Source organism: Hemitrygon akajei, chromosome 10, assembly GCF_048418815.1.
Source record: "Hemitrygon akajei chromosome 10, sHemAka1.3, whole genome shotgun sequence".
In the NCBI taxonomy this organism is placed as follows: Eukaryota; Metazoa; Chordata; class Chondrichthyes; order Myliobatiformes; family Dasyatidae; genus Hemitrygon; species Hemitrygon akajei.
In genome coordinates, this window is record NC_133133.1 from 141,781,605 (window position 1) to 141,807,493 (window position 25,889).

The window sequence follows — 25,889 nt, forward strand, 5'->3', positions numbered from 1 at the left end:
ACTTCTGGCAGTCCGTTCCACTCTCTCACCAACCTCTGAGTAAGAAGTTCTCCTTCAAGTTCCCCTTAAACATTTCACGTTTCACCCTTAAATCTTGACCTCTACCTCTAGTCTCACCCAACCTCAATGGAAAAATCTTGCTTGCAGTTACCCTATCTATCTCCCTCATAATTTTGTACCTCTGTCAAACTCCCCACATTCAACTACACTCCAGGGAAAATCTGGGGGAAAGGAGCATAAACATTGAATTTCAAGCATTCTCCTCACTGAGACTGAAGAAAATAAAACACAGATTGATAAGCGTATGTAAGAGGATGATTTACTTACAATTTGTGCAAAATAAAATCTTTAAATCATTCATGTTTAATCAGAAAAGACATCTAATCCCATTGCTATTTTAATTAAAAAAAAGCAACTTTCAAAGTAACTTATTAGCTTAGCACAGGGTGCAATTATTATAATATGTAACTATTGGTGGTGTTAGGTATTTAAAAAAATCTGGGAACATTGTGTTTCAACTCTTTTTATTAATGCCCTCTACAGGATATGTAAAACAACTTCTTAAACAGAGTAGAATGCTACAGTATATGTTTTCACTGCTGAATTTTTACTAATGTTTGATGCAGTCAATGCTTGAATGCATTAAACAATGCTATTTGGATTACTAGTACCAAAGATAAATACAGTCCATCCAGAATGGTTTCAGGAATAAGTATAGCTAGTTTATCATAATATGTGTGGATAGGGGAGGGGGAGCGGATGACATGAGAAGCTGGGAGGTGACAGTTGAAGAATGTAAGGGGCTGAAGAAGAAGAAATCTGATAGGAGAGGAGAATGGACCATGGTAGAAAGGAAAGGAGGAGGGGCACGAGTGAGAGGTGTTGGGGAGGTGGAGATAAGGGAAGGGGTACAAAGGGAGCCAGAATAGGGAATTTAAAAAGAGAGAAAGGAGAGGAAGGGAGAAATTACTGGAAGTTAAAAATTTCAGTATTCATATTGTCATGGTGGAGGCTACCTAGATATGAGTGAATATGAGGTGTTTCTCCTCCAACCTGAGAGTGGACTCATATTGGCAGTAGGGGGAGCTGTGGACTGACATGACGGGATGGCAATGGGCAGTGGAATAAAGGTAGGTGACCACAAGGAAAGCTCACTTGTTGTGGCAGATAGAGTGAAGGTGCTCTGTCCGCCACATCAGGCATTTTTATTCCCATGTTTTACCTGCTGAATTGTAAGTGGTGCTTTTACCCAACATTTAATACACTGATGTTAACACACACAGGCTGCCAGAGCTGTGCTTGAATTAAATGAATTTTGATGAAATTTTGAGAATAGCCAGAATTCAAATTACATAGAGTGAAAGTATCTCCCTGGTGTTTTTAAGAGCAAGGTCCCGCAGAATACTTTTTTTTTGAGTGTGTAGCTGATGAGGGTTATAAACACCAGAGGTTCATTATGGTTTGAAGCTTTCTGTCTCCAAAAATAAAGAGAATTCTATGTGTCCTGAAGAAGGGTCTTGGCTCAAAATGTTGATTGCTTGTTCATTTCCATAGATGCTGCCTGACCTGATGAGTCCCTCCAGAATTTTGTGTGTGTTACTGAGAATTCTATGGATTTGTGCTAGATAACATGAAGAGGTTAATCACAGTGGGAGTCAATGATCCCATGGCCACTAATGATCCAAAAGTATTGAAAATGAAGTTTAAAGTCATATTCCATATTCCTGGATAATTCAGTAGAACTGGCTCTTCATGCCAGTGGTACTCCTGTTGAACAATATCAAACCTTTCTTTTCTTTACCAAAGCAAAATTTGGCTATTGTTGGAATTCTGAAATGCAAGAAGTAAATGAATACATGAGCAAGAGTTGCCTTTTTAGGCTCTTGAGCCCTTTCTACTATTTAGTGAAATTGTACTGGAAATACAATTTCCAGGCACCATCTGTGGGAGAGAAACACAGAGACCATTTCGGGTTGGTGGACTTTCACAAACGTTCTTTTCTCCAGGATGGATTTGGAAATTTCCCGTTGAAATTAGGTTATGCAGTATGCATCAAGTGAGCAGTGAAACAGCAAATCCATGGCAGGAAATGAACATACCTATGCTTGGTGGCCACTTTATTAGGTACCCCCTGAACCTAATAAAGTGGCCATTAAATGTACGTTCATGGTCTTTTGCTGCTGTTGTTCATCCACATCAATGCTCTTCTGCACACCACTGTTGCAATGCATGATGATTTGAATTACTGTCGCCTTCCTGTCACCTTGAACCAGTCTGGTCATTCTCCTCTGACCTCTCATTAACAAGGCATTTTTGCCTACAGAATTGTCATTCACTGGGTGTCTTTTCTTTATCATGCTATTCTCTGCATACTCTAGAGACTGTTGTGTGTGAAAATCCTAGGAGATCAGTTTCTGAGATCCTCAAACCATCCTGTCTGGCACCAACAATCAATCTATAGTCCAAGTTACTTAGATCCTATTTCTTCCATTTCTGATGTTTGGTTTGAACAACAACTAAACCTCTTGACCACGCTTGCATGCTTTAATCCTTTGAGTTGCTGCCACATGATTGCCTGATTAGATATTTGCATTAACAAGCTAGTGTGCAGATGTACCTAATAAAGTGGCCACTAAGTGTACTTCTAAAGACAACATTGGTGTGGTGGATTCTTCAGAATTTTGTTTTTTCATCCAAACACAGTTTGTCAATGATCTCTAATTAATAATCAAAAGTTTTACACAACCCTTCTTCTGGGATTGGATTTGAGCCCATATGCCAGACAGAAGGATAGTTTATAAGCATAAGAGACTCTGCAGATGCTGGAAATCTAAAGCAACACACACAAAATGCTGGAAGAACTCAGCAAGTCAGGATTAGAATAAACAGTTGATATTTCAAGCAAGATGTCTTGATGAAAGGTCTCAGCCTGAAACATCAACTGTTTATTCCCCTCTGTAGATTCTGCTGACTTGTGGAGGATAGTTTGTAATATATTGTACTATATATGCAATCAGAAAATGTAGTTTATCCACCAAATAATTTTGACTCTTTAAGTTGTGGGTGGATGTGCTTGTTTTTAAGTTGCTACTGTGCAAATGGATTGAAGTTTTCTATAACTCTATTTTTCAGGCCAGTGCTCTCCAGGACATTTCTCATCTGATGGGTTTAGGCCCTGTCGATCATGCCCAATTGGCACCTTCCAGCCTGAGCCAGGCCGCACACAGTGCTTCTATTGTGGGGGTGGATTATTAACCAAATATGAAGGTGCAGTCTCATTCCAAGATTGCGAAACGAAAGGTAAGACTTGCTGTTGTTATCTGCAGTATGAGCAGTTCCACTGACAGCATTCTAGTCAAGTGAGCAGCACATTTTCACTGTTTCACTTTGTTGGAAAGTTGCAGTAAAACCATATTAAAAATTACCAATGAAAAGTTAATACAGCTGTGCAAACAACAAATTTTAAATACGTACAACAAGCTGGAGGAACTCAGTAGGTCGGGCAGCATCCGTGGAAAGGAGTAGTCAACGTATCGGGCCGAGACCCTTCATCAGGACTGACGAAAGGTCTTGGCCTGAAACATTGACTGCTCACTTCCACGGATGCTGCCCGACCTACTGAGTTCCTCTTGCTTGTCGTACGTGTTGCTTTGACCCCAGCATCTGCAGTGTACTTTGTGTTAATGAATTTTAAATGCTAGATTAATTGACATATTTATCTTGTATATCCCCCACTTTAATCAAAGCAACCATAATCCATTTAACTTACCAAAATCATTTTTCAGTTACATTCCCATCCTGGCTCACATTCACATATTGGTCCATTTTTTCTCAACATGTTCATCTTCTGTAGCCCTGGGATTGGTCTCCTAAGCCACTTACTCTTTTACAAATATACTTGCATATCCACTATGTGCAATGTCACAAAAGGTGCATGGGTATATTTAAGGTGGAAGTTGATAGTTTCCTAATTGGTCAGGGCGCCAAAGGATATGGCGAGAAGGCAGGTGTATGGGGTTGAGTGAGATCCGGAATCAGCCATGATGGAATGGTGGAGCAAACTCGAAGGGCTGAATGGCCTCATTTTGCTCCCATGTCTTATGGTTTTATGATACTGATGAAACAGTAATATACCCTTAACTCTTACCAAGGTGTAAGTGGAAAGGTTCCCTCTGTGGCACTGAAATTCACCTGCAATTCACACCTCATCCTCACCTCACTGAGCAGTCATGTCTTCTCCTAACTTCCACCATCTCACACCCACATAAAACATATTTTCTGTTTTTTTTTAATCCTTCATTGTGCTTTCTCCATTCAGGGCGTGGAGCCTGCTTCCTTCTACTCCACCAGGACTGCCCCGAGCACCTTTTCTTTCCCTGCCCTCAAATAATTGATTTTACTGCCTCACTGCTCCTTATAGCACCTCTCCCTCCAACAGTGATGCTTCCCTCCTCTGTTACCCCACCTCCCCAGCCCCCTAGGTAGTTATTCCTTCCACTCTGACCTCTCGACTGTTCCCTTGTCTGACATTTTCAGCTGCTTGCAGCAAAGCAGCTTCCACCTTCAGCTCCTGTGCTTCATCTGTTCCCTTTCCATTAAGACTCTGCCTAAAAGTTTTATCTCTTTGACCAAGTTTTAGTCTCCCTTCCTAATATTCGTTTATTTATTTGTGCATTCTGTTTTCTTTCCATTTGTGGAAGGAGGGTTTTCCAAAATGTTACGTACCCCGTAACTGGGTCACTTACCAGCAAAGATAGAGAGGTCCGTTGAAGTCTGATGGTACTATTTTTAACAGTATTTATTGATAGAAATACACAAAAATAATATCAATGCAAACACACAGATAATATACGTCGTCAATACTAAATCTAAAAGCGCGGGTATAATAATAATAATCAATAAGAAATAGCTCTATCGTTGTCTAGGGGATAATGTATTGTCCGATGGAAATATAAAAGTCACTTTAGTTCAGTCAAGCTGTAGGCTGCAGCCTTTGGTTGGAGAGAGAGACGGGTTAAAACTTGCCCATTCCTTTTATGATGTCAATCCTTCGAGAGTCGTTGGGAGTAGATTTCCCCATTGTTAGCTAAAAACCGTTCTCCCGTGGTAAAGGCCACCGATTCCGGGGCAAATGGAAACGGACACACGTGGCCTTCCACTGGTTTTTGCTATTACGGGATCGCTAGCGTTTCTCCTGGTGCGTCTGAGCGGCTGTTCCCACAGACCCTCTTTTTATCCTGACTCACAGGGTCGCAGATGTCGATCAGGTTGAGATGATGCAATCCCTCCACCAACCTCCCCCTCGGTTCATTGCCTGGGGGGGCTTCGATGCATCGTGCAGGATGCAATACACAAGTCCGTCTCCAAGAGACAATAGCCGGTATCAATGGGTCCGCCTTTCGGAGGCCAGGACACATTCCAACCCTTTTGTGGATTCTGCATGTCTTTCTCTCATTTCCTGTGTCCCCTGAACTGACTTAATAGTGATCTTGTGATTCTCACAAAGGAGGGGGCTACCCCACACCCTTCGGCCCCTCAGAGCTGTGGCACATTCGTAACAAAAACAAAAGGTGATGTGTAAATTCAATTTGTAAAATTGCTTGTTGTTTACAATTACTTATACAGCCTATTCAATGAAACTAAATGACATTTACAACAGCATCAACATTCCCTTTTAATTGGATGAGTCTTAGTCTTGTTCACTTGAATTATATAACATCATAATAAATGGTTATTTAATGCTAAACTCTGTATTTCATGCTTAATTTACTGTGAACTTTTACATAAAATATTGTTTTTTGTATAACAGTTTTATGACTTTTAAAATAACATAATAAATCACTCAGTGAAATATTTTTTACCGTTCATAAACCTTTCCACAGTTCATTGTTCCCCTGGTCACTATTACAACTCCACCACACACAGATGCATAAGGTGTCCCGTTGCAACTTATCAGCCAGAGTTTGGTCAGAATTACTGCATCACTTGTCCTGGAAATACAACCACAGATTTTGATGGTTCTACCAACGTCACTCAATGTAAAAGTAAGTAATTGTTAATACATTAGAAATTAGTAATCTCAGGATCTTATTTAGAGCATTTTTTCATTGACTTAATACAAAACTATTTTGCAGTAATCCAAAAGAGTACACAGATTTGGAAAGTTCTGGAACTGGAATTGGAATTGCTTTATTATTGTCACAATTACTGATGTACAGTGAACGGCTTGTCTTGCACACTGTATACAGATAAGTTCATTATACTGTGTATTGAGGTGGTACAAGGTAAAACAGTAACAGAATGCAGGTTAAAAAGTAATAGCTATAGAGAAAGTGCAATGCAGGTAGACAACAAGGTACAAGATCATAATGATGTGAGGTCAAGAGTCCATCATATTGTACTAGGGAACCATTCAATAGTCTTATTAGCAGCAGAGTGGAAGCTGTCCTTGAGCCTGGTGGTATGTGTTTTCAGGCTTTTGTATCTTCTTCTTGAGGGGAGAGAGGAGAAGAGAGAATGTCTGGAATTGGTGGAGGTTTTGATGATGCTGTTTGCTTTACTGAGGCAGTGAGAAGCATAGACAGAGCCCACAGATAGGGGGCAGGTTTCTATGATGTACTAGGCTGTGTCTATGACTCTTCAGTTTCTTGCAGTCATGTGCAGAGCAATTGCCATACTAAGCTATGATACATCCAGACAGAATGCTTTCTATGGTGCATTGATAAAACAGTAAGTGTCGATCGGGACATGCCAAATTTCTACAGTCTCCTTAAGGAAATAAAGTCATTGGGAAGCTTTCTTGGCTGTGGCATCTATGTGGTGATACCAGGACGTGTTGCTGTTGTCTTAATATTTTTTCAGATACAAAGTATTATGTTTATTTGCAGCAGGTTTTGTACAGTTCACTAAATGTCAGCATGACAGCTCACTGTCTTCATTGAGAAGGGATTTCAGACGTGATGCTAAACAACCTTTGCAATATGTTTTGCAGTATGATGGAACACTAGTTTCACCCCTAGGTTTCTCTATTATGGTAACATGTATTTCATTGTCTTGCCATTGTAATTATTGAAATTAATAGGCTTACGTTCAAAACATTCTTCTTTCTGCTTCTTGCTGTTATCAGCAGCAGCAGTGATATTATTGAGTTGGCTCGGTGGCCAACCGCATGAAACAAGTACCATAATCAGGATCAGTTTTTGTCAATCTTTTCATTATTCTAGAAAATGCTAAGTAAAGATCAGCATATACAATATGATTAAAGTAAAAGCTGAATTCTAAATACTTTTTATAAAATATAAGCTTACACTATAATAGATACAAGAGACTGCAGATTCTGAGTTCTTCCCACAGATTGTTTGTTGCTGTCTATTATAATTTGTTCTGATATGGAAATTGCAAAGCATAAAATTACTTTTTTAGGAACAGATAGTTTGCAGTGTATTAATTATGGTTGAGTACATTAAATGCTCTCAGGCCGAGTATTGTTTTTCAGGGACTGGGTTATAGAAGCTTAATCACTGTTACAGCTGGATTACAGTGAAGACAGCTGTAAAATTCCATGTTGCATTACTAATTGCAAATTCATGACTTTTGTATTAAATTATATTTGCATGTTAACTCTTAAGTCATTGTTGGTGTTGTGGAGCAGTGATGCCAGCAGCTTCACCATCCAAGAGCTGCATTTCAAGATTGTTACCTTTTTAAACAGGATAGAAATAGCCTTTATAACTCATTTACACAACTCCCAGATGCCTTAGTGGGCTCTTGGTTGAGTATTTCACTCTCTTACTTTGGTAAAAAACTTCAAAAGTTCTCAGTCCTCATTAGGCAATGAATGTGCTGGTTTGCAGGCAAGCTGCAAAAACAGGTGATTTTGCACATACACAGAATTTATGAGACTATTTTAAAAATTCTCATTGCCTTCTATTAGATATAAACCAACAATTTTGGCCATTATAAGTGCATTTGATGTTGATTCGCTCTGGGTTAGAATGTTTTGTACCTCATGACACCTGCTGTTACAAGAATGACATATTTCATATCTCAGAAGGTCTCAAACTCCTTGCCAGTCACAGTACAACCATTTATTTTATTGGCAAATATGTATCCCTCTGGGCCCCACAGATATCAGTGTCAATATAGCTGTGTGAAAGAGAAAATACCTAATCTTCATTAAAGAACAGTATCTTCCTTTGAACAGATCAGTACAAGTATGAGCGTGTTTCGTTTTTACCTGGAGGGACTTGAAGCCAGGCAAATTATGTGGATTTAGGACACTCAGAGGAGACAGTGCTAGTAATTCAACCTAAATGACATAAGGTATTCCAGATTCTCAGTGCGTGATCACAGTTACATGAAAGCTAATGTCAGAGTGGTGACAAAAGTGTAATTACATAGATGCAGGTTGTTCTACAATAGAAACTGAAATGCTGGAAATACTCGATGAACGAGGTAGCAAAGCAAGTTGAATGTTTCAGGTTGATGACCAAAGGATGTCTCTGATGGTGAAATGCAGGAGAGATTAAATGACAATTGTCAAGATAGTGTAAGACAGGAAAATAGGATAAATAAAACAAACCTCAAAAGTCCATATGAACGAGTATATGAATTTGGAGCTGGAGTAGATCACTCACCCCATGAGCTTGTTTGACCACTCAATCAATTTAAGGAATATCAGATTATAACCTCAGCTCTTCATTCCCACTTATCCCCAGTAATAAAAACATAGAAAACCTACAGCACAATACAGGCCCTTTAGCCCACAAAGTTCTGCCGAACATGTCCCTACCTTAGAAATTACTAGGCTTACCTATAGCCCTCTATTTTACTAAGCTCCATGGACCTACCTAAAAGTCTTTTAAAAGACCCTATCATATCCACCTCCACCACCATTGCTGGCAGCCCATTCCACGCACTCACCCCTCTCTGAGTAAAAAATTTACCCCTGACATCTCCTCTGTACCTTCTCCCCAGCACCTTAAACCTTGGTCCTCTTGTGGCAACTATTTCAGCCCTGGGAAAAAGCCTCTGACTATCCACACAATCAATGCCTCTCATCATCTTATACACCTCTATCAGGTCACCTCTCACCCTCTGTCACACCAAGGAGAAAAGGCCAAGTTCACTCAACCTATTCTCATAAGGCATGCTCCCCAATCCAGGCAACATCCTTGTAAATCTCCTCTGCACCCTTTCTATAGCTTCCACATCCTTCCTGTAGTGAGGTGACCAGAACTGAGCACAGTACTCCAAGTGGGGTCTGACCAGGGTCCTATATAGCTGCAACATTACCTCTCGGAATCTAAATTCAATTCCACGATTGATGAAGGCCAATACACCTCCTTAACCACGGAGTCAACCTGCGCAGCTGCTTTAAGCATCCTATGGACTCAGATCCCAAGATCCCTCTGATCCTCCACACTGCCAAGAGTCTTACCATTAATACTATATTCTGCCATGTTTGACCTACCAAAATGTACCACTTCACACTTATCTGGGTTGAACTCCATCTGCCACTTCTCAGCCCAGTTTTGCATCCTATCAATGTCCCACTGTAAACTCTGACAGCCCTCCACACTATCCACAACACCCCCAACCTTTGTGTCATCAGCAAACTTACTAACCCATCCCTCCACTTTCTCATCCAGGGCTCTTATAAAAATCACGGAGAGTAAGGGTCCCAGAACAGAACCCTGAGGCACACCACTGGTGACCAACCTCCATGCAGAATATGACCTGTCTACAACCACTCTTTGCCTTCTGTGAGCAAGCCAGTTCTGGATCCACAAAGCAATGTCCCCTTTTATCCCATGCCTCCTTACTTTCTCAATAAGCCTTGCATGGCTTATAATCTCACCCTCTTCCATCCACCTATCAAGAATTTATCCATCTCTGCCTTAAAAATACTCAAAGTCTCTGCTTCCACTGTTCAGTATTTCAAAGACATGGAAAAATGTTCTCTTCATCTCTGTTGTAATTGGGAATCCCCTCGTTCTTACATAACAAATCCTCCCCACAAGAGTAAACACCCATGCTACATCCACCATGTCAACACCACTTTGCACCTTACATGTTTCAGTTACGTTCCCTCCCACTTCTCTAAATTCCACCAGACTGAAGTCTAACCTGTCTGACCGTTTCTCAAAGATAACTTGCCTATGATTGTTAGTCATGTAAACTATTCCTGAATTATTAATATTTGCTTACTTAATAAATAAAATCAATGCTGTACACAATACTCTAGAAGACATCTTACCAATACCTCTGATGGTGAAAAGCAGGAGAGATTAAATGACAATTTAAGTATATCCTCGCTACTTTTGCACTGAGATCCTTTGCAACAAATGATAATATTCTGTAAATTTCCTGCCCACCTTCAATTTCAATATTGTCTCTTTTTGATAAAAAGACCAACAGTGTGGAGGAGATCTTGGAGACTACACAGGCTTTATTGAGTCACCAAACTATCCTGGAGATTATCCTTCCAATGTGGAGTGTGTTTGGAATATAAATCCACCACCAAAGAGAAGAATCCTCATTGTTGTGCCAGAAATTTTCTTACCAATGGAAGACGAGTGTGGAGATGTTTTAGTAATGAGAAAGAGTTGTAAGTAATTACATTCAGTAATAATTCTTTTAAGATTTTGTACCAATTTTATATTACTCCATTATTTTATATTATTTACTAATATTTTGATCTTACTTCAGCTAATATGTTTTCTTGTTTCTCATCCTCCACATCCTGTCCTTTTTGTTTACTTACTTTGCCTTATTTTAGTTTGTAGTTTTTTAAAATATCCCATTTCCTTCCTTTTGTTAAAGAATAATTGAGAATTATTCAAAGAATACATGAGAACACAAGATATGAGAGCATGAGTGAGCTGGTTACCTCTCATGCCTGCTCTGTTAGTTAACAAGTTCACTACTGATCCAATTTGAACTGTAACACAAGATCCCACTCGCTGCTAGTGTACATATCCATCAGTCTCTGCCTCAAATGTAATCACTGACTTCACCTCCACAGTTCTCTGATGGATGCATGACTCTCTGAGAGAAAAGAAATTCTCCTAACCTCCACCTCAATTGTTTTGAAACTATGCTCCCTAGTTATAGATATCTCCACTGAGGGAAACCTGTTGTCATCCACTTTAATTATCCCCCTCATTAGTGTTGCTTCTGATTCCATACGCCAATGAAAATAAACCCACACTATTCAACATTCTTCATGCATCATTGATGCCAGACCAGTAATCATCCTAGTGAATCTTCTTTACACTGCCTAGAAAGCAGAACATTCTTCCTTTAATACGGAGACTAGAACTGTACATAGTATTCCAGGTGCAGTCCACCAGTACCCAATAAGTTTGTATCAAAAATGTCCTCCATTTTATACTCCATTCTTTTTACAATATGGATGGGTATTGCATTAGCCTTTCTAATTCTGGTAGCTGGATGCTGTTTTCTTCTTACATGTACTAGGACCCAGATACAATTAGAAATGGAAAGTCTATTTTGAAAAGTAGAATTAAGTATTAAGGGACACCTTCAGTTCAAACTCTGCAAACTTTTCCTGTATATTATCAAGTAGGTGGAGAAGAAACTGAAGAGCTAATGATGGAGCATTGGTTACTCTTCCTTCAACCTTTCACCCATCTTTAAAAACATTAACTGAAATTTGCTATTGACTTGCTAGTGAACATACATGAAGGAAAAAAAAGCATTTATCTCATTATTGCACCTTGATCTATAGCAAAGATTGGCCCAAATTTTCCTGAGAAGTGCCATGAGTTCTATGTGGAATTGTCGGCCTTTCTCTCTCTTATCAGGCAGCTTGGGATTTCATTACAGATGCAGGAGTCTCAGCTTTCTGAGAGGTGATCACAAGTGGTTTGTTAACCACACAATAACATTCAATGTTGGCAGTAGGGGCATTAACTTACTGCAACTTCTACACTGTAACACTGAACCAGCACCAAGCCCAGGTTCAGTGGCTCCAGTTGTTCCAAATGAAGTCAAAGAGTTAAAAGGATAAGTTTCAAATAATGTAGTGTACATGCATTTTCATTATGGTTCATATTATGTTATTTTATAACTTCACTTGCAGCTTCACCAACATCTGTTACAACCTATGAAACATGCCAAACTTATGAACGACCTATCGCATTTACCTCAAGGTCTCGGAAACTATGGATTCAGTTCAAAGCTAATGAAGGGAACAGCGCCAAAGGATTTCAAGTTCCATATGTTACATATGATGGTAAGGAAAAATGATCCATATACTCAAAGGTGCTCTTCCTTTTTATATTGGTAGTTTGAATAAGTATATTTTCTGCTTTAACAACATTCCCTTTTTCCCTTTTCAATATTTTTATTAGTCTCTGCGTAAAGGAATACAGAGTACAAGAAGATATATAAGTCAAAAGAAAAAAAGAGTACCAAATACATTGTATTAAAAATATAGTTACAATCACAAAACCCTGTACTCATAAAAATTAAATCATAATATTGAAATATAATCATTGTTATATAGAGAAAAAAAATTAAATCCACTACCAAAGTCAGAGCTGTTAGGAAAAGCAAGAAAAAAGTGGGAAAAAAACCATTATTATATAATAAAATATATTATTAGCCACAATCTGTACTTTTACAACAAATCAAATACAGATTCATGTCCAAGCCTTGAAAGATACTGGAAGAAAGAATCCCAAATATTTTCGGTATTTTTCAAGGTAAATTTTAAGCCTAACCCTTTGACCGCATTATTTGGTACTGTTGGAGGAAAAGACTTTATTTTGGAGACACCTGATTTGCATATTTTGGCTTGTACTTCTCTTATAGCTAGGAGGGTGCTCTTGCTTAAATGGAAGGATGCTGTTCCACCTACTCATGCTCAATGGTTACGGGATGTTATGTCATGCTTAAATTTAGAGAAGATCCGATGTTCAGTTTTTGAATCTAGCCAAGACTTTTATACATTCTGGGGACCATTTCTGAGTTATTTTCAAACATTCCCTTTTTAAACCATTCATTTTAAATATATTCCCCAAACTATTCATCATTCTTCAAACTATGAGACAATGCAATGCAATGAATCTAATACAAAGCTTCTAAGCAACTACTGTGTTTGCAATAGAATGGCTTACAGTCAGTTAATATTTATTTGAAAAAAGATCACAAAAAGAGAAAGGTTTCCTAATATTATCAACTAAGATCAAGTGGAGGTAATTTCTCCATTACAATTTGTTCTAAATATTGCTTTAGAACCATATTATTTTATTCAGTAAAATGATTTACAATCATGGTGATCTGCACCACTCTATTTGCGGCTCTTCTCTATTCTACAATATTATCCTCCCTTAAACTTCAGTCTAAAATTATTGGAGAAATTATTCAGAGTATAGGGCAGTAGATTCCAGATCCTGGTGATCTACTGCTTACGTTTTTGGGGGAGAGTTCATTGGCTGTTGTAGACGCACAAGTACTGTCTTTCAAAATTGTACGGATGTCTATATACTGGAACGTAGTAAATTCATCTGCTCTATTTATGAAATGAAGGATTCTGAGAACAGGGAATTTTCAGACTAAGTTAGCCAGATATCAATAATAGGAAAAATGTGGAACTATTATTAACAAAGACATAACAGGGCACTTAGACCATACTTAAGATAAAGTAAATGAAGAAGAACATGGCGGATGGATTATAATGTGAAAAAGTGAGGTTTAATTCACATTGATAGAAAAATTATAAAGAGGGAATCTTTACAGTGAAAGGTGGAATGTTACTGGCACGCAGAGGCATAAGAGTGTCTTTGTAACAACCCACTGAAAGTTAACCTGCAGGAACTTCAAGTAGTTAAGAAAGTAAATGGTATATTTACCTTAATTGCAAGCACATTTGAATATAAGAGTAAAAACTGGAAATTAAGTTGATCTTGGAGAATGGCAAGTCTGAGACTGCAGTGAATTTGATTACAATACATATTTAAAAGGTGCATTAGAGCTAATGGTGTTTTTGATACTTCTGACAGACAAGTCAAACATCTTTCTGAATATCCTCCTGCAGAAACTGTTTTGTCATCTGCTCTAATATATTTATCAGTATGTGCAGGCCTCCGTTAGTCTCGATAGACCATGGATTTGCGCCTTGGGAAGCTTCCATGGTGCAAGCCTGGGCAAGGTTTTTTTTTTAAATATGGAAGACCGGCAGTTGCCCAAGCTGCAAGTCTCCCCTCTCCATGCCACCGATGTTGTCCAAGGGAAGGGCATTAGGACCCATACAGCTTGGCACCGGTGTTGTCGCAAAGCAATGTGTGGCTAAGTGCCTTGCTCAGGGACACACACGCAGCCTCAGCCAAGGCTCATACTAGCGACCTTTAGATCACTAGATAAATGTCTTAACCACTTCTACCACAGTAGAGGAATGGGAGTAGATGTTAAAACTATTAAAGGGGAAAGATAAGATAGAGCTTCTTAGATCTCCAAGATAACTTCTCTCTTCAAATGGAGCTTGAAACTGTTTTTCCACAGCATCATAGTGCTGCAAAATGTTAAGAAACATCCTTTGAATGTACATCTGTAACATCAAGTTTTAAATAGTTTGCATAAATTTAAAATATTTAAGATACAGTGTAATACATTGCCCAGATTAGCAAAAGTATAAGATACAGGAAAAGGACATGGTCTTATAAAGTATTTAAATTGAAGGTAAATGACGTGGCAAGTATCTATTTAGTGATTGTTTTTATTCTCACTGTCTAATGGTTTTATATTCCACCGTGGTGTACAAGCTACTTTATAATATAGTAGATGTAATTTATCTGCTCTCTCTCTCTCTCTCTCACATATATACACACACATATACCTACATCAGATATATATATCAGATATATATAATGTACCCATATTGCACTAAGCTAATTGTACATAAGACTCTCTATTCACTTGCTGTGTACAATGAGTTAATTAGTATCAGCAAACTACAAGGTTATATTTAACAAAAAGCCCATGCAGAATGTTACTTTTAATACTACATAATTATTTAATAAGATAATTAGAACATTTCAAAATATTGCTTGCAAATGATAACTACCAAAGAACATTTATCAGAATTGAAATAGTAAGTTGCTACTTAATTTTTCTCTTGGTTAGAGGACTACCAACAGCTTATAGAAGATATTGTCAGAGACGGCCGTTTGTATGCTTCTGAGAATCATCAAGAAATTCTTAAAGTAAGTTTGTTAAGAAGAAAGATTGACATAAGTATTTACAAACACATGTATGTGCCCATGCTGAAGAAAGTTTTCAATCATGAACTTTGTTTTTTTTTAAACATAGGACAAGAAGTTGATCAAAGCACTCTTTGATGTATTGGCACATCCTCAAAATTATTTCAAGTATACAGCACAAGAGTCAAAAGAAATGTTCCCCAGATCATTTATAAAGTTGCTGCGGTCCAAAGTTTCCAGGTTTCTGAGGCCTTACAAGTAGGTTTGCTGCTAAAGATCTTTAACATGCTGTTATATTGCAATCTGGAAAAAAAAAGACATCCCTTCCTTCAACACCGGTGTCCTACTTTCTCATTACAATTCAAACTTCTGTTTAATTGTCCTCTTTTGATTTTAAAGATCTTTTCCATTCTTCCTTATTGAAGAACATATTCTAAAATGTGCTGAAATATACAAGCAATTATCCTGCTTTGGGTTGATATTCTTTTGAAAGCAGAAAGAACTTGGGAAGCCTTATGTGCATTTGGCTTTGGCTGTAAACATGTGCACTACAGGTGGTCACCTTTGTTATACGTTCAAAGAACATTTCATTTTAATAGAAAATGACTATTGACATAATTTCATTTTTAATCTCCTCTACAGGGAAAATATAGATCCAGTAGAACAAAAACTCTTCCAGCATGTTGGAAAGTAGTAAAAATTGGCAACTACCTGTAAAAGTATATTAAAAAGATGCAATAGAAATAAAGGAAAAGTTATAACTAATATTTGGAACTTTAATTGCACTTGAATGTTGTATTTGAATCAATTTAGTAAAAAATCTAAATTGTTTTCTCCTTAGGTCTAAAAGTACTATTTGACTTGTATAAACACTTAACTATACTTCAGAGACGAAACAGAATTGGACAGTCATTCTAGTCTCTCATTCTGATTGGTCAAAAAAATTTATTTTGTTTCTTTGCTACAGAAAAGCCTTTTTTAAAAGGACATTTTGCAAACTGAATACCGAATTTTAACACTTCTATCATTTCTTTGGGGGTGGGAGGGAGTGGAGGAGAAAAATGATTCCAAGTACGTTCCAGTAAGATAAAATGCTCCATACAGAATGTTGTGTTTTAATGATTGGTAACCCTTTCCTTTATAAAGAAAATCAGCATAGGCAGTCTCAGCTCTTCATGGTATAGCCATATTGGTTGTTTTTATCTGCATAGGTGATGTTAATTGGGAACATCCTGTTTTTGTCTAAAAACCAATGCATTCTCTTTGTATTTATGCTACTGATTTAGTTGATGTAATGGTAGCAAAGCTACTGGCTGATTTACTAACTGGAATAGGCAGGTCTTCCTGTTGGTCTGAAGTTTCATTATCTGTACAGAACTGGAAGTGTTTTACAGATTCTTGTGTTATTTCTCCTATTCTTAGGTTACTGGTCTGATTGATACTTTACCTAAGCATAAAAAAAACCTGTAGATGCTGCTTTATAAGCTTTATTACCAATGTGTAAATTATGTACAAATGTTGGCATTTTGTTTTCCATATGAAATTAAGTTAATATTTACCAAAGTAGATAGAAAGAAGTTAAAATACAAACTGTATAAACTGCAATAAGATTTTGTTACTTTATATAAATGGCAATGGTCATAGACTTGCAGTAAGGGAGCCACACAGTTTTGTTAATACCGCCAGTTTTATCACTGTAAAGTGTTGTAAATGTAACCTTATACTCTGCACATTTTTCTTGGATTACCTTGTTTTCTCTCTCTATTTAGTTTTATTTTCCAACTTAGACCTCTAAAGCAGGCACATAAAGGATTTTGTCTGTTTAATCATTTTCATAATAAACTTCAAAGATTACTTAAAAATTAAGGTGAGTGAGTTTTGTTTGGAATACTGCTGGATGGTATACTGATCCTGTTTGTAACTTAGCCTATAGTTAAGTAGAACTACATCTTTAAGTTAAAAGTGGGATTGGAACATATAGAAGTGCCTAGTTTCACTGTAATCCATTGTACACCTTTATAATTAGATTTCTGAAATAAAATGAGCAAACTCATACATCATACGCAGGCAGTGATGTGAATCACAGGATTTAGTTTGAGAACTGCTACTATCAAATCCGTGTGCACTCCCATCACAGAGTGGGAAAATATTCATTTTGCTTATTTATCTGGAACTCCCTCTTCCAAATGGTTACATATTCTAATGCCTAAGAACATGTCAATCCCCTTACCTCAGTTTTTCCAGTGTATACGATCTAAACTTTTCCTCCATTTATCTAATTGCATCACAGAAACCAACAGGAATTATAGCTATTTCTTCACCGTTGAATCCTGTACAGTGAAACACACATGGAAAGCTTTGTTTGCTGATGGCAGATGCTGAAGCTTTAGTGTTTTGGTGTCACTGCAGCTGTGTCCAAACAGGCAAATGCACTGTGTTCTTGTCCTTACACTTTGTGATACATTCCCAAGTGACAAACCTGTAAATAAACTAAAGTGCAGCTGAGAGAAGACGGACATAAATAACAAAGGTGAGCAACAAAGATGTGGAAGATTAAGTAAATTGAGAATGAGATGGCTGTCTTGAAAGCCCAGTCTACTCAGAATCTTGTATTGTGGTAGCAGTACAGTGCAGGCAAAGCAAATTACTCCAAGTTGAACTAAAATGTAAATAAATTAGTGCAAAATGGGAATAAATACATGGACTGTTGAGAAATCTGAGTTGCTGTGTTGGTTTATATGATTATTGAACATCCATGTAAATGCCATGGCTATTACAGCAGGTCAAATAGTGGGCACTTAAGTTTAATTTCCAGTCAATGATGACCGTAAGTATAAAGGAAATGTTAATACCTTCACTAGTTAGAGGTGATCACTACTGGCAGGCAAATTATTTACCACTTATCACTCCAAGACTGACTATCATTCAATTTTGTTGCATGCAGGTTTTAATTGTTTGGACTGAGGAATTGTGAATGGCACTGAAAGCTTTTTATTGGGATTTCTAGCACTTGCACTAGGTACAGATTCAGTGAGCAAATTGATCTGTACTGACAACAGGTTTACCTTCTTATTAGATTCTTGATTGATCAGGGCATGAAGGGATCCAAGGAGAAGGCAGGAGATTGGGGCTGAGAGGAAAAATGGCTCAGCCATGATGAAATGGGTCAAATGGCCTAATTCTGCTCCTATATCTTATGGTCATATCTCCAAAACTGCTGGTGTGAATTATAAAAGATCTTTATCAAGATGACTGATTTCCACCAGAGGGCGTAGTACTCAATCATCCTCTTAAAATTATTTCGCTTTGCTTTTTTTTGAATTAAGATCACCCAACTTATACAGAGCCTGTACACATGAATGAGATCTTCAAAATGGACTTATTGGCTGCTAACCAGCTCTAGATATCTCCTGCTAGGCTACATTTACACAGCACAAACAGTTAGGGTTACAAGTGACTTGGAGGAACGCAACCCTGCCATTAACCTGGGAAGGACCTGTACTTGGTGTCTTCATGTGCAGTGTGGAAAAAGGACATTTACTTCATAAATTCTCTTTCCTAGGACTAACAGTTTCAGTGGATTTATCAAGTAGATAGAATTTTAATGGAAATGTTGTTCCTTGGGTTAAAATAGATAAAACAAACTTAATTTTCTATTTTAATTTTATGGAAAGATTAAATAATCAGACATCTTCAAATGAAAGAACCATGACCATGGACATATAATGGGATACCTGGATAATCTGCTTAGTGCTATAAACTCTGAACTATAAACAAGTTATTTTTTGGCTCTGACAGTGGAACTTAGCCTCACTCCCTCAGCAAAATTGCTGATGCTGATGTGGAGTCCAAAGGGGTAAAACAAACTTGTACAGTTTTCCCAGCTTTCAGTCCAAGAAATGTGCCCACTGAGGCTGTATTTGGTTTAATCTGCTAATTCCATTAAAGTATACTGGCTCATCAGAGAAAGCAGAAAAACGTAACTACTGAGGCTATAGAACTGAAACTATAAAATGCTGAAAATGGTCAATAGATGAAGTAGGATCATATGGCAAAAGCCAAAAAAGCAAAGTATCACATATGCTTTCACAAATACTTAGAAATGGTGACAACACATTGAGAGCCAGTAATTCTTGGGATGGGACTACACCGACAACGGTCAGGACCATGGAATAACTACTCCATCATCACATATAATTTTGTCAATCTCAAGATGGTTTATTTTCCGGTTACATAACTGGGAAATGTTTTCAACTGTTTCTGCCAGTGACATTTTGTAACTAATGAATTCCTCAAAAATTTACCTTTGTAATGCATTACAATAATAATACATTATTATTAAATATAGATTTATGTGACTGGATATATCAGTGGTGTTTTTGTAACATTACTTTGCCTTTTATTCATTTTCAATCAATAGCAATAGGAGAATTTAAAAAAAATAAGATGCTTCTAAAATAACTATACATTTGAGAGTTTAGAAAATACCTTTACCATTAGAAAATAGATGTCATATTTCTTTTTAAAATTACAAAATGAACGTTGAAACAGAGTAATCAGAGGAATACACGCAGAAATTCATTATATGAGATTGTTCCCTGTAGATGCTTGTCATAATAGGACGACAGGTAGTAAAATTCCTCCTCAGATAGTTTAATACCATACTGCTGCAGGACCTATACAACACAACAATACAGTTAAGAAATCCAAATGGACATCGTGAAAATTACATCATGAAAAATAAGTTTAATCTTAGTGTACCAAAGATTCTTCTGTTTATTTCAAGATGTTAACCTATTTCAAAGCAGCTCTTTGGATTTTATAGCAACTGTTTCTATTTCTCCCTGGATACCATTACGTCTCTGCCTTGTTCTAGGACAACCAACAAGGGATCATTTGCTGCATTTAAAAAAAATCTGACTTTTTATTATATTTCATCCACTGATTTTGGGTCCCAAAAGGCATTTATATACTGTCTCCAATTACCCTTGAACCACTGCAGTGTGCACAGTGAAGGTATTCTTACAGCCCTGTTATATAGGTAGCTCTGAGAATTGGATTGGGTGACATTAAAAAAAAGTGATCCTGTTATCAAGTCAGCATGTGTTTAACTTGAAGAGAGGCTAGGTTGTTCCTTGTACTTGCAACCCTTGTTCTTCAATGCTGTGGGCTCAGCAGGTGCTGAAAAAGCCTTGGTGAACTTATGTGGCATGTTTCATGTATTTTATTTGAAAAATTAAACAAAATCCAAAGGGACTACCCAAAATATTTTTTTCCTGAAGTAAAAACTCTTAAAAAAAATCTTCCTCACAGTTAATCAGTTCCATTAAAATGAATGGAGTTACTGAACAGGTGCCAGACCTAACTGCAGAAATTCATTTGGTGGGTTTCCCAGCACAACTGCTGGAAGAACTACAGGAAAATTGAGAAGTCCGGTATCCGAGCACAGTGGAATTGGAAATAACAATCATCTGCTGTCAAGTGTGGGATACCATACTTCTGAATTTCTGGACATTGGTGAAATTGCTGCTTTCTTTGCAAAAACGCCTAGCTTTTGATTTGCTTTATAGCCTCTATAAATTTTCGAGTGTGCACTAAGCTGTAACTATTTCTTTACAACCTCTGTAGCTCTTTAATCTTTTATGCAGTTGCTTCTCGTGCACATCTTTAATTTTTCTATTCTCTCAAAAATTAGAGTATTATACGTCCGGCTCTGAAGAATTCATAAAATTTTCAGTATGACATTCTACCTAACTGGCCTGTACACCAGAACTCCCTAAAATACTGACAGCAACCAACTTCATTAAAAAAATATGAATGTCAAAGAGAAAGCTCAAACTTCATGTAAAAGTTTTGGATTGACAAAAGCCATGGTTCTAACCTGTCGAAACAGAAAAAGTGAGAGGTAGCCACTCCCTGTCTCATCATAGGCTTTAAAAGTTCGACGCATAAGCTTCCAACATTTTGTGATGCATGGCTGAATCCGCATCATTAATTGAGTAAGTGTCTCATGTTGCATTCCGGGGCTCATCTGTAAGGGAGAAATACATTGTGATAAAATACAAGAGTTTGCGAGTGAAAGAAAAACTGTATGAAAGCTGGCACAGGGATGTAAAATAATAAAGTGCTATAATACATCTGAGGAGAAACAAAGTTCAAATGCTGTGGCAAGTCGCTGCTCACTTTGCAAGTTGACAATTTATTTTTACTCGTGACGAAATAGTTTATATAAATCTGAAAAGAAAAACAGAGGGCAGATGTTGGGGCACTCTACCATTTCACTTCCTTCCCTATTTTTGCTTTGGGACAGACATGTGGGAGAGGAACTGAACAAATCAAATGGTTAGACTTAGACAGAATGCTTATTATGGTAACCTTATTCACTGTATGGTTGCAATATGATGAATGTGGTTTCTGTAGTACAGAAGTGGCAAAAAGATTGTGCTTGGTGTAATTAGAGTAAATTAAAAGAAAAATTATACTCCCATTGTTCTATTATATCAAGAGATTTTACACATTACATTAAAAAGTAATTGTTATGGCTTTGTTTTTCTACCATCATTTTTTGCCTTCACAATGTACAAATCCACCAACTGTAGATATGCTATTAAAATGTAGTCTTAGTTATACTGGTACTAAGGAAAGAACTAATTTATAAATTTCTTGTACATTGATGAAAAACTATTAACCAAGCCTAGACAACATGAAAGATGAATCTGCTCAACATTCAGAAGTTAAAAATACATTCATTTTTATTTTAATTCACACCAAAAACTCTCAAATGCTAAAGATACAATTTTTTACCTACTACATTAAATTGGGTTTCTAGTAATCAATTATATTTCTCATTACTTCAGCTATGATCTGGTTAGCATCTGCATCTTAAAAATATTCGTACCAACATTTGTTCTCAAAGTTTCCTTCAAGAAGGAGACCTGTAAGAGTTAGTCAGAAGTACCCAACATATTCTGTTCCTCTCTTAAAACTAGCCAAATAAGAGCTTTGAAAAATGCAGAAAGTAACTTGTGCACCAAAATTTTGTCAATCATGAATTTTTAATTCTATAGTCAATAAAGAGAGTAAAACTTTATAGCAAGTTATTAGACAATATGTAGAACAGAATTTCCTCCACAGTATGACAAACTATGCTATTTGTTACTATTCAAGTCCCCTATTCACTCCCTCCCCCTCCCCCCACACACAAAGATTGCGAGCATTTTACAGTCCATTGTTAACTGCACTATGCACTGAGGATACAGAGTGATTTCAGTATCAGCCACATTAATTGGTCAGCAGGCCCAAATGTATTAGGATAACTGATTTATTTTATTGAACCAAATGTGTTTTTACAGCAACTCAACTGTTTTGCGGGCAATATTATTGATACAAGTATTTCAGTCCAAAGCTCTTGAATTTAAATTCCCTGCTTTTTATGATGGTTCTGGGATTCAAGCTCATGGTTTGGATCAACATTCCAGGCTTCTGGGAGCCAGTCTGCTTACTTAATCATTGTGCTACTCTACCTGTATTGTACACACCGGGATCTTTGGATGAGGGATCCTCATTCTCTGCAGTGGATTTGTATCCAGTTTTCCCAGTGATAAGATGAGGTGCTGAAGAAATTCATTGTATGCAAAATGACCCACATTCTTAGTTTCATACTTTTTGGCCAACTGCTGAAACTCTTCTGGTTTAATAGGTATGCAGAACTTTTTCATTACAGCTGGAAGAGTGAAGAGATAACGCTAATTTTATTTTGTTTCTCATAAATAGTTTGCACAAACACATTCTGACAGGCCAGCTACCCACAATATAAATTGAACACATTTTTTTTGCTTATGATCTGTCTGTGGGCTGTCGACAGAGCTGGTGTAGATAGATGATAGATAGATAGATACTTTATTCATCCCCATGGGGAAATTCAATGATGTTCATTGTCTATCCCAAATTGTATGTAAACTGAGGCAGTCAAGAAGCAATGACAGAAAAAGAATTGCAGGTGCTAGAAATCTGAAATAAAAACAAAATTCAACACGTCATTTTTTGATTTCATTTAAGAATGAATCTATACTTGGAGTGGCATGAGGCAGATATAGGCTGGACTGGATAATGCCCAGATTTTTCCCCTGAAGAACATTTATGAACAGTGGATTTTGAACAGTTTTCTGGTACTATGATTGGGACAAATTTTTTATTCATCTAAAAAATTGAATTTAAATTTCTACTTATTGTACTGGGATTTAGTTTCCTGTTTCTGAATCAATGGGCCAAGGCTCTGATCATTAGTCATATAACTCAACTATTGTTCTCCATCATTAAAACAAAGGTTAGCCAAATACTTCACTTGCTGTCAAAAATTACAAAAGTGTTGCTTTGAAGTAAATTTTGAATTAGACAACAATAAATTGCTCCTGAAAGCAATTAAAAATAGTTCATCACAGAATTGTTGTTTATTCATGCAGCCTTTCTCTACATCACGTTTTAATGGTGACGGGAGCAGCTCTTGGCCACTTCTGTGCTCTGAAAGTGCTTAGTGTAATATGAAAAGATCAGAAAGCTAGTTTTTCTCTTATTCTTGGCTAATGAGAAATGTACAGAATTATCAAGCCTAAAATAATAGCTTCCTAGATTCATTACAACCAAATTATGAGTACACATCTCCACTAATTATTTTTAAACAAAGCAACATATTTTCATCTATGCAGAAGAATATTTCTCAAGCATGGTTTGTAGCTTGTGGTGAGTTAAGCTATGATTTTCTTTGCTCTATCTTATTAGATATTTTTCCACAGTAAAGATTATAGGAAATGCTAATGTTTATTCTCCATCCACAACTGCCCCAAGGATCATGCAGATTAAAGGAAATATTTGTAGGTAATCTGAAGATCGATTTAAATGGGAAAATTATTCCTATATATTGTTCTTCCAATATAATTCTAATCAGCCCCTTAAACCCTGTAAAATTTGAATTTGCATGTGTAACTTCAACCTAAACTAAAACTACATTATCAGGATGAATAGCTCGGTGTATTTAAGCACAGGAATAAAGAAATAACATCCAGCTCCAAGTACAGGGATGTACAGCCAAACCATAAGATGGTCAACATAAGCACTTATCTTTGATTATGCAAGGATTCACAAGGTAAGGATTTGCTACTCCCCTTTCCTCCAACCTAGATGAATTGGCTCTTATCTGCTCTTGTAGTAGAGGCATTTCATCAAATCAAGGGCCAGCAGATTCCACAATGACTCTGACCTAAGATGAACTATTGACTTTGCTGGATGAATTGGTCAATTGGAAGAGAGGCAATTGGACAACTAAGGTCTTTGGCCATCTTTGGATAGGTACAAGCATACCTGGGAATAACTACCAGAGGTGGTTATACCCTATTGTCATGACCACATACCTGTAGTACATAGTTCAATCAGGAGATGGTAAGACCTGCTATTAGAAGGTAATTATGAGAGTGAGTTTTAGGTTTCTCTTTCACGGTAAATTTGCAAATCAAGAAAACAGAAAATAAGTGCAAATCCTTTACCCAGTTCTTAATGGAAAGCACTGGAACATTAACAGATAGTGAGTCGAAGATTAAAATTGTGTAACTTCAGCTTATTCTAACAATAAGCATTTCCTAATATCTTAAAATTAAAATTATTTGTAATTTTAGGATAAATCTAGCAAGAATATTTATAAAAAGGCTTTCAGAAACAAATACTATTCATCAATTTTCAAATTGCAAAGTTCTTCTTCATCCAAAATAGAAAGATTGTCTTTACTTGCACTACATTTATGCCTATTTTACTGAGCACTTGATCAATCTAGACTGTTCTCACCCGCTACAGTTGCATATTGTGTGTCAGTCATTTCAATAATTGGATCAAGCTTGATATCATCAAACTAATGGCCACACTACAGAGTGGGTAGTGCAAGTACTAATATTCTGAACACTAAAGGAACATTTTTTTTAAAAAAAGCTTGGCATACCCTGAAAAGCAGTAGCTTCAACTTCACCCTGTTTCTCAGTGTCTTTTTCAATGCATTCTTTTTGTATCTCCTTCCAGAAATGTTTAATATATTTCTTCAGCCTCTGCTCAATTGCCTCACAGTTCATTGATGAAGCTAAGGAAGCCGATTGTTGTGAAAACTCCATTGGCTGGAAATCACAAAGAAAAAAAAAGTGTGAATGGGGTGGTGGTTATCATTGTCTTATGAAACCATTAAACAAACCAAACACCTGGCAAGTAAAAGTTCTGCCAAAACATTGTAAGGTATCATGTCATACAAGAGAAATCCTTCTGAAGCTTGTGTAACATTGCTGGTAAACTATTCACATATTAGGCATATAAGCAGCATTGAGGCCACTTAAAATCAGTCATAGTCATTAAAATACTTTATAGTGTCTGTGTTTTCCAGTTAATTATCAAAACTAAGTAGTTTCTCCATAAGTTTGAGAATTTCTTTGTTCAATAAGTGGACTCGGGAATTAACATTCAGTAGTATTATTAATCATCAGGTTCAGATAATGAGGAACTCACTCTTTGGTTCTACAACAACAGATCATAAACCCCATAGCAAACCAAGTTACCAGAAATAAGTTAAAAATCCTGAAGGCTGGAAGAAACTAAGCCAGGTTTCTAAAAATGCTACAATAGATTTGCAGG

The 25,889-nt window shown here is 37.0% G+C and overlaps 2 protein-coding genes across 4 annotated transcripts in view; one reads left to right on the plus strand and one right to left on the minus strand.

The window, feature by feature from the left end:
* scube1 (signal peptide, CUB domain, EGF-like 1) overlaps positions 1 to 17,093 on the plus strand; it is a 260,941-nt gene extending 243,848 nt beyond the window's left edge. For all 3 annotated transcript variants that reach the window (XM_073059144.1, XM_073059146.1, XM_073059145.1), the window contains 6 exons: positions 3,133 to 3,300; positions 5,883 to 6,044; positions 10,412 to 10,609; positions 12,107 to 12,259; positions 15,151 to 15,230; positions 15,337 to 17,093. In XM_073059144.1, the coding sequence (XP_072915245.1) occupies positions 3,133 to 3,300; positions 5,883 to 6,044; positions 10,412 to 10,609; positions 12,107 to 12,259; positions 15,151 to 15,230; positions 15,337 to 15,489 (914 nt within the window). In that variant the 3' untranslated portion in view covers positions 15,490 to 17,093. The remainder of the gene's footprint in view (positions 1 to 3,132; positions 3,301 to 5,882; positions 6,045 to 10,411; positions 10,610 to 12,106; positions 12,260 to 15,150; positions 15,231 to 15,336) is intronic.
* Positions 17,094 to 19,449: 2,356 nt separating this feature from the next.
* Positions 19,450 to 25,889, minus strand: part of efcab6 (EF-hand calcium binding domain 6) — a 96,146-nt gene continuing 89,706 nt past the window's right edge. Inside the window, exons 28-31 of the mRNA XM_073059147.1 lie at positions 25,213 to 25,381; positions 22,766 to 22,950; positions 21,109 to 21,258; positions 19,450 to 19,903 (exon numbers count right to left, since the gene is read on the minus strand). Of these exons, the coding sequence (XP_072915248.1) occupies positions 19,784 to 19,903; positions 21,109 to 21,258; positions 22,766 to 22,950; positions 25,213 to 25,381 (624 nt within the window). The 3' untranslated portion in view covers positions 19,450 to 19,783. The remainder of the gene's footprint in view (positions 19,904 to 21,108; positions 21,259 to 22,765; positions 22,951 to 25,212; positions 25,382 to 25,889) is intronic.